Source organism: Octopus bimaculoides, chromosome 6 (assembly GCF_001194135.2).
Source record: "Octopus bimaculoides isolate UCB-OBI-ISO-001 chromosome 6, ASM119413v2, whole genome shotgun sequence".
Lineage (NCBI taxonomy): Eukaryota > Metazoa > Mollusca > Cephalopoda > Octopoda > Octopodidae > Octopus > Octopus bimaculoides.
The window spans coordinates 64,857,274-64,866,573 of NC_068986.1; the positions used below are offsets into that span (position 1 = coordinate 64,857,274).

At 34.8% G+C, this 9,300-nt stretch overlaps 1 protein-coding gene across 6 annotated transcripts in view; it reads left to right on the forward strand.

The window, feature by feature from the left end:
• Positions 1 to 9,018, forward strand: part of LOC106875680 (membrane-associated tyrosine- and threonine-specific cdc2-inhibitory kinase) — a 37,495-nt gene extending 28,477 nt beyond the window's left edge. For 5 of the 6 annotated variants that reach the window (XM_014923925.2, XM_014923924.2, XM_014923923.2 and 2 more), the window contains 3 exons: positions 1,931 to 2,044; positions 2,929 to 3,052; positions 6,440 to 9,018. In XM_014923925.2, the coding sequence (XP_014779411.1) occupies positions 1,931 to 2,044; positions 2,929 to 3,052; positions 6,440 to 6,472 (271 nt within the window). In that variant the 3' untranslated portion in view covers positions 6,473 to 9,018. Of the gene's footprint in view, positions 1 to 884; positions 1,009 to 1,930; positions 2,045 to 2,928; positions 3,053 to 6,439 lie in introns of those variants that run through there. The other variant, XR_008264435.1, reaches the window with a different exon arrangement.
• The last annotated feature ends 282 nt before the right edge of the window (positions 9,019 to 9,300 follow it).

Consider the following 9,300-nt stretch of genomic DNA (forward strand, 5'->3'; position numbering starts at 1 on the left):
ACCCTCTACACTCTCTGAGTGGTTGGCGTTAGGAAGGGCATCCAGCTGTAGAAACTCTGCCAAATTAGATTGGAGCCTGGTGTAGCCATCCGGTTGCACCAGTCCTCAGTCAAATCGTCCAACCCATGCTAGCATGGAAAGCGGACGTTAAACGATGATGATGATATATATATATATATAATATACGTATGTGCAGGCATGGCTGTGTGATAAGAAGCTTGCTTCCCACTCACATAATCCCAAGTTTAGTCCCACTGTGTTATTTCTTTACTACCCACAAGGGGCTACACACAGAGGAGACAGACAAACGGATTAAGTCGATTACATCGACCCCAGTGCGTAACTGGTACTTATTTAATCGACCCTGAAAGGATGAAAGGCAAAGTCGACCTCGGCGGAATTTGAACTCGGAACGTAGCGGCAGATGAAATACTGCTAAGCATTTCGCCCGGCTTGCTAATGTTTCTGCCAGCTCGCCGCCTGTGTGGCACCTTAGGCAAGTGTCTTCTACTATAGATTTGGGTCAGCCAAAACCTTGTGAGTAGATTGAGTAGACAGAAACTGAAAGAAATTCGTTTATATATTTGTATATTTGGTATTTGTGTGTGTCTGTTTTCCCCCTCCCCCATCACTCACAAACGGTGTTGGTGTGTTTACATACCCGTAACTTAGCATTTCGGCAAAAGAAACAGATAGAATAACGGGGTTGATTTGTCCAATTAAAGCCCCTTCAAGATGGTGCTCCAGCATGATCGCAGTCAGATGATTGAAACTAAAGAATATATGTGTGTGTGTGTCTGTGTTTGAGAGTACACTTGTCTTTACCTCGTATTATGATTGTAAATGAGAATCATCATCATAGAAGCAATGTTATTTGTTTCCAGTCTTCCATGAAAAACATGTCTGACTGTGGGAAAATATTTCTTTACCTGGAAACAGGTGAGGGTTGGTAGCCGAAAGGGCATCTGGGCATAGAAAATTTGCCTCAATGAAATCCATCTGAACCATGTGAGTAAACTTCTTAATGACATGAACTTGACAGAAGAACGTATTGCATTAAATTCAACAGACAAGTGAATCAATGGCTAGCAGTAGCCATAAACTTAGTGTTGTATGTAACAGTGTTATACCTAATATTAGTTGTTGTATTTCACCTATTTAGTTGCTGTGTTATCGTTTGTAATTGTAGTATTATACCTAACTATATAGTTGTGGTGCTTTACCTAATTATACAGTTGAAATTTTACAGTGTCGTATCTATTCTACAGTTGCAGTGTTGTACCTTACCATATAGTTGCAGTTGGGTCAAATATATTTTACCACATTGGATTTTACAGGTACAGAGAAGTGTGTGACATCTCATATATGTAGAATCAAGTGTCTTATAGTGATATCATTATCTGACACTTATCAGACATAGCTATAAGGTTGAGCTGTTGATATCTTCATATACTTTGCTCTATAGATATCCATAAGTATCTTTAACTATACTGTAGTTAGTTCACATTGGCTATCAGTTGTAAGTGTATTACAATGTATTTTTATGTTACTAATTATGTTTTTGTTTCATGATTCATGTTGCTCTTCTTGTTTCAATGTTGTTAATCTTTGTATTTCATGTTTTTAAGCTCTTGTTTTTTGTGTGTTTAAACTCTTGTTTAAGCTATGTGCTGTTAATTCCTATTTCATGTTCTATATTGCTATTTCCCACTCACCACTTTGATAAATCCTATACTCTACATTGCTAGATCTGTGTTCCCTGTTGCTGGTCTCTGAAACCAATGTTTCTATTCCTTGCTAACGTCTACGTTTTACATTTGTTATTTCTTGTGTGCGATAATTCAGACTCCTGGATTTAGCTTTGTTAATCTCCATTTCATATTGCTAATCCCAGTGTTTTGATCTCTTATTTGGTTTGTTACTTTTCCAGGCAGAATCATAAGCAAAAAGCATACACAACTCCAATACTTCACCGAAAGAGGATGTTATTTCACAATTCCTCAAAGTCAGCATCTCCAGGTTTCCCACGGAAGTTGGATCTTGTGTAAGTCTAATTCCTACACATTTTTGTAAATGTTGCATTTGCTGAATGGAAAAGTTGTCTTTGGTGAACAGCTGTATACCTATTGCAGTAACATGATGCTACATTGTTTAGTTATATCAGTGACTGTTATATAAAGATTATTGTTATTGAGGTGTTTGAATGCAAAGTGGTTATAAGTTTCTTGAATAATGATAATTCCTTTCCTTTGCTCAGTGGGGCGTAGCTGAGGTCTTTAGATCTGAGTTGTTTTTCAGAGCCAAACATAATGAATGAGAGAAGTTGGGTGAAATGGGTTATTAAAGTTATATTTCTGACCTAAATATTATTTAATTCAAAGCTGTACCATTGTACTATAGTCTTCGGACAAAAGTTTTCTTAGTTCAATCTAAATGAGCTGCTAAATAAGATGTTCTTTACTGGTAGTTAGTTATTTTTGTGAAAAGGAGTCTGGTTGACATTCACATAGATTACTTGTATATTTTTCAGGCTTGTTTAAACCTATGATAAAACTAAAATCTGAATTTAGACGTTTTAAAAGGAAGTGATGCCTGAGTCATGGTTGGGTAAATGTTTGTTAGCTTCTTGACTGAATGCCTGACAGTTCGTATCCTGTGGCCATCATTGTAATTTGTTCTTAAACAAATTCATCTAGCTGTTGATAAGATTTTTTTTTTCTCTTTCTGTAAGTGGTGCTCACCTTGTAGCAAGCATACATAGTGTATCATTGGTTTGCAGCATTGAGTGTAAATGCTCTCATGGCCTCAGGGTAGGATAAGAAATTTGTGCACGTGTATTCTCCTTTGAGTCACTACACAATAGATTTGGGCAGATTTTTGCTTTTGTGATATTTATTTATTTTTTTTTTTTCTCATCCTTATTTTTAGGTCTTCTTCATCACCAAAACCTGTTAATACTGTAATGGAGGGTGACGGCAAGGAAAACCGACCAGCCACACCAGTTATGCTACTTGATGAAGTACGGCCAATTGAGCCAAGAAACTTACTTGGGGCAAGTGTTTTATCATACCATTTGATAATATTGATAGCTTGGGTTATTGACAAGTTAAGTGTTTTGGTTTGTATTGTTGCTGTTATAAGGAAATATATATTTATAGACTAGTGCTATATGGCAGATTATAGGTTGCTGGTGATAGAAGTTCACCAGCCATGTTTGATTAACCATAGCTAGAATGTGACATGTCTCAGTTCCTTAAGCTAAATGCCTACTTGAAGAAGGCATCAGGTAATCACTCCTGTGATTCTGGTCCTTCCTAATAGCCATAAATGCTATCAAATTAACATAGTTGACAGAACTTTGGATAGAATTCCTTGCAGTATTTGTTCTGGCTAACTGAGCTCTAAGTTCAAATCTTGCTGTGGTCAACTTTACCTTTCGTTCTTTCAGGGATAAATAGCAGGTGGTGGATTTGTAGAATTGTTATATTATTTTGTTCATTCCGTTATGACTCACTTGGTATGAAAGATCTGCATAGAAGAGCTTTTTGGCTTTACTGTGATAAGAGGTTGTAAAATTCGTTTTTGGAGTATTCTCAGAAGCTATTGATGGTGAAAGTGTTTAATTTCCTCTTGTTTCACAGCTGAGTTTCAGTAGATATAATGATACCTTTAAATTGACAAATTTTAATGGTGTAATGGTTTGTGCTTGTTAGACCTATTCAATTCATTAACTGGCAAACTGCCGCTGCAAGGCACATCAAGTAATTTACATCTGCCTGCTAGGCATTAGACTGTTACTCTATATCTTGAGCAGGCATATTTAAATGCACTACCATTGCTCATGCTTGAATACATTCATGTGACACATGGGTGTTTAATTTTTAAATCTTAGTCTATAAAAAATAGCTTTGTTGGTTAGAGGTTTCCAATGAATATCTGCGTCTCTGATGGTGAATGTGACGAAGGAGCGTCAGTAACTGAATGGACATTGTTCAGAGAGTGTTAGATTTAGATAAATATATCTATCCTGTTAGAAACTAGAGATATTGACAAAATGGAGTTAATCCTCTATATATAAGTTATAAGAATATAACTATTGCATGAATTTGGAGGAAATCCTCTATATATGTTATATTGATTGTTGTACATTGTGAATATATTTTTAATCTGAAGCGTGTCCTTTCAGCTGCCAAGGTAGATTGTAAATATATTGTTTTCACATATATTTACAAGATATGGATTTCTGGGTGCCATTTTCCAAATTAAATAAATATAAAAGTAATAAACAAATCATTAATGAGTAGTATCAACCAAATTCTAACTCCATTCAGCTTTGAAATGAAGTGGAAAATGTCTGGAGATATTTACTTCATAAAACACAAAAAATAAACACACATTGCAAACAGTTTTTTGACCAGAAGTTTTTTCTAAAATGATGGTAAACTTTTGTTTCTTGCACAAAAGAGTCTCTGGTTTCAGGTTTTGATCCTCAAATCATCGTTACTTGAACTGTGATTTCATGTGTTTCAGGATTTGGTAACATTTATAGATATCTTTGGTACAGGACTGTAACTCTTTAGCATTCAAATTATTCTGTCAAAAGTGACATTTATTACCTCCGCCAAGGAAGGGGTTATGTTTCCATCGGCGCTGGTTTGTCCGCTGTCTGTCTGTGCAAAATAACTCAAAAAGTTGTAAACAGTATTTGATGAAACTAGTAGGAAAAGTTGGTAATGACACAAGGAACAGATGATGAAATTTTGGTAGTGATCCGGGAATTTTTATGGATTCTTGAAGGATTTTTCATTTGTTATATCTACTTTACATGAAGTATTACAATGTTACGTTCTTTGATTATCTCCCTTCAAAACATGTTCATCGTTTCTCTATTAGTAATTTTATTCGCGTATCTATCTTAAAATGAACTGCTTGGCGGAGGTCTGCAGAGGATGACATGGCAAGCCTTGACTATTGGGATCGACTCAAAAAGCTCAGGTTTTGCTCCCTCCACCGCCGCTGTGAGCTCTATATCATCTGTATGATGTAGAAAATATTCCATCAACATTGCCCATCTTTAAAATTCGTCCGAGGCCCCCCCCCCCCCGTGTCATATCACAACACTATGACAGAACTATTTCACCTCAATTAGCCCTGCTCTCTTCAACATTGTGCCAGACACAAATAAAGGAAGAAAGTGACTTCACGGCATTCAGACGATCCCCAGATCATTGCCCCCCAATAAATACCAGATAAACCACCTCCACCCAGATATGTCTCTGAAAACAATATAACCCTCTGCTTGAATGGGCTACGGTTCCCCAAAGCTGACTGTGTATCTCTTCTAGGTGGTGCTATTAAACTAGACATGGCCTGAGTCACCTTCAGTCGAAACTTACCTAAATAATCTAATCTATGCTGTAACCTATTAATCAAAGCATGACAATGTGGGTAGAGGCTGATATCATAACATTTCTGATGGTCTTAAGTATAAAACAATTATTAAAGAGTTATATAGAACTACATTCACAGTAAGTCTATAAGTTATTGTGTTTAGACCTGGTTTCTATCCTCGAACTATTCCGTTTTGTAGATGCAGTTTTTTTGTTTTTTTTAATAAAGCACTCTGAAGTTAGAAAAATCAAAAATATGCAACAATCTCAGTCCCTTGAGTATCGGATAATGGATTTTCAACTGTGTAAAGAAACTGATTGTGGTGATCGTAGTTTTAACGGTGATTGTGGTGAAAGCAGATACAGTACTGATGATGACGATGGTCAAGTTAAGTATGGGAGGAGGATAAAATAGGTGGTTATAATGGCGACAGAAGCGGTGTGATGCTGAGGTGATGGTGGTAATAGCAGTGTTGATAGTGTTTGTTGTATGATGGTGGTATTGTAGTGGTTATACTGGTTGTGGGGAAAGTGACTGTGTTATTTTTTTTTACCCCTGCCAAGTGGGTTATGTATTTGCTGGTATTGGTTTGGGAAATTGGGCGATTTTCAGCATGCGTGTGTATGGGTGGAAATGAGCTGCTTGGCGGAGGTCTGCGCTCTCCATTCTTTTCTAAGGCAGAGTTCTTAAGTGAGTTGTCTTTCTCCATTGCCTTCTAAATCTCTTAATCCACAAAAGGAATAGAGTTCAATAGTGTAAATTAACTAAGCATTCAGCTGCTTCTTACATCACTAAGTCTATAGTACTTATTGTCATGGAACTTAACTGAACTAGTTCACATTTAATTGTTTTTGTTATAAACATAAAGCAGATTGCTTACAAGTTCTGTGACGGATGTCTGAATGCTATCTTCCTGGCTAGCCATCTTCCTTTATTCTGGTAATAACCAATTGCTATAATATTTATTTAACGTATAACTTTGAGAGTTATTCTTGCTTGTTTGTTAAAATCTGTATTTAACAATATTTTTGATTTTCACATTTTCCAGATGTTTGATGCTGCCTGTGAAGAAGAACTCTAAAATATATATATATACACACACACACACTCACTCACATTTTTTTCCTCATGAAAGACTTTATTTCATCTCAATCTGCCACACTTCATCATTATTTCTCTCGAGTCTTCCATATATATCAAATCACCTTTTCAGATTTCTCTCATCCCTCCTACTGTACAATAATCTACCAACTTACAAATCTGTGTAAATAAAGCAAGAGATAAAAAAAAAAGTTGAATTTTAATACTTCTGATACACATTCACTTATATTTCCACATGCACATGTTAAATTTTTTTTCTGTACTTTCTAATGTTTCTGTCATTCAAAGCTCTTTCATGTTTACTTTTTTTTTTAATGATTATTCTGTTTTGCTTCCATACAGAAAAATAATTTGTAGCATCTATGTTTAAAAGAGATAAGACAAATCTACAAAAAAAATCTGTGATATTCTCTCAGTTCCTGCCATATTGACTTTTTCTACAATATCATTCCATTTCTTGTAGGTTTTTGTTGATACAATCTACTCCCACTTCCTCATAATGTCTTACTAAAAGGCAGGGGATAAAGGTTATAGTTCATCTTCATAATTTTTAACTGGACTATGTCTTTAGTATGTGTATGTTTTACAGTTCAGCAGTTGTAAATTTTTAAATTATGAACTTTGTGTTTATTATTATGAAGGCTTCCTCATATAAATTTAATATCTGCATTTACATGTGTACACACACACAGAAACACACAAACGCGCACACACACACACACACACACACAGATAAAATAGGTTGCTGTAAATGGTTAGGTCTATAACTTCTTTTGGCTAAGGGTCACTTTGAAAACTGGTGAAGAATGGTTAGAAGCAAAGCAGACCACACTGGTTCTCTATGACTCATACTAATCAGACAACTTAATGACTCACCAGTCTTAGTTTATGTTGCTATATGTTGTCTTCTATTATGTGACTGCAGTGGAAGCAAGAAACGATTTAAGAATTGCTAAAGGCATCAACTAGCAAGTTAAAACTGTCAGATTTACTGGTCACAAGCACAATTTATATTAGTTTGAAGAATTAGTAAGCCCTATAGAGTGAAGCTAAGCTGTTGAGGAATTGAGGCTGCAGAAGTTCTGATTCCCAGCTGTAGTCATTTTCACTCCCAATCTTAATTCCTAGAGTCGCTAACCACTGGGTATAGCTTCACTGTTATCAGTTTATGATGTAATCGAAACCTTCTAAAGGGAAGTAATTGCAGCTTACTGACTAGGTAGTTACCCCCCCTAACTGTCTACGTTTTCCACCAGCAATGTTTTTAATTCACTGAGATAAATTATTTTCGTTTTGTATATTTTTCTTGTTCTGGTTTTTGTTGATCCCTTTGTTTTTTGCCCTTTTCTCGTTTAAGAGTAAGTAAAATCATTTGCTGCGATTTTGTAGAAATATTTCACACATGTGAATTTATGAAAGAATCTTTATTGTTTTTTTTACAAAAAAAAAAAAGAAAAAATTTTGCAGCCAACAGTTTTACTTTAAGAACCACATGGTAGCTTCCTAGTTTTACTTTATGTAATTGTTATATTGAAGGAAATGCTTCAACTCGGATTATTCATTTAAAAGAAAATTCTTTGTAGAAATAAGGATTTTGGTAAGTCATTCACATTGTGACTAACTGAGCTAAAGCTTTTGTTTCATCAGCATCATGAAGTAAGGTGCATTGTTTTCCAAGAACTTTGGAAATTTAGTGATGTAATAAATTAGTATCTAATTTGATCTCAGTTCACTGGGGGAGTGCAAAATCATTGCACTTACATTGGATTCTTGATTGAGTTGAAAATCTAATTGTTCAAGGGAAGAAGAACACTCAGCTCTTTAAGGTCCAATATGTTTCTTATTTTATTGATGCCTATTAAGATCCAATTGGTCTTAGACTTCTTTAACTGTAGATAGACTAAACCCAAATTCTGTACAGCATATTGTTTCACCATCTTCATAACAGTCAATATTGAAATATTTACTGGCTGCAAAAAGAAATGATTGTGACACATTTGACAGTTTTATATTTCATCCTTCTACATTTTAAGTTCAAATCCTGCTAGAGCAATTTGACCAGTGTCATGAAAACCATCAGTAATATACTGGAGTTCATTCATCTTGTTTGAAATCTATGTACATATTAAACAGAACTTAATATTAAGTAGTCAGTGAGATATTCAGTAATATGTCTTGCAATATGTAATGTAATATGTAATGTATATCATATGATGTATATACATACATATATGTGTATCATATGATATATGTATGAGATATAAAATGTATATGAAATGTGTATACTTGTAAGATATTTTCATATTTTTTGCATGCTGCACTGCTTGAAATAATACCTTTAAGACCATATTGTAAATAAACTATCTTTTAAACTAATTTTTTTTTTTTTGTATATAACCAATGATTTTAATCTCCATAATATGGAGAACTCTGTGCCTCAGTCTGATTTTCTTCTGTTTTTTTTTGTACACTGACCTTAATTTTGCACATGGAAAAGAAAAATAAATTTTATTCATCCCTTGACAACTAGTGCATTAATTTTTTTCCTTTTAAACTTACTGCTGTCTTTTAGTATCCTGTCATTGGTGGGTGAGTAGATCTATGATCAAAAATATTCCATCTCTTACCATCTGTATCTTTTTTTTACTTTCAGAATTAGTATGTCTAGGATGACATTATCAAATTTCTTTCCTTTATTATGTAACTCACTTCACCCAGTTGCCAGGAATGCATAGCTACAAGATCTGAGAATGTTATCTGCTAGAAATAGCAGCCAAATCACAGAAAGAACATATTTTGGGTAGCATG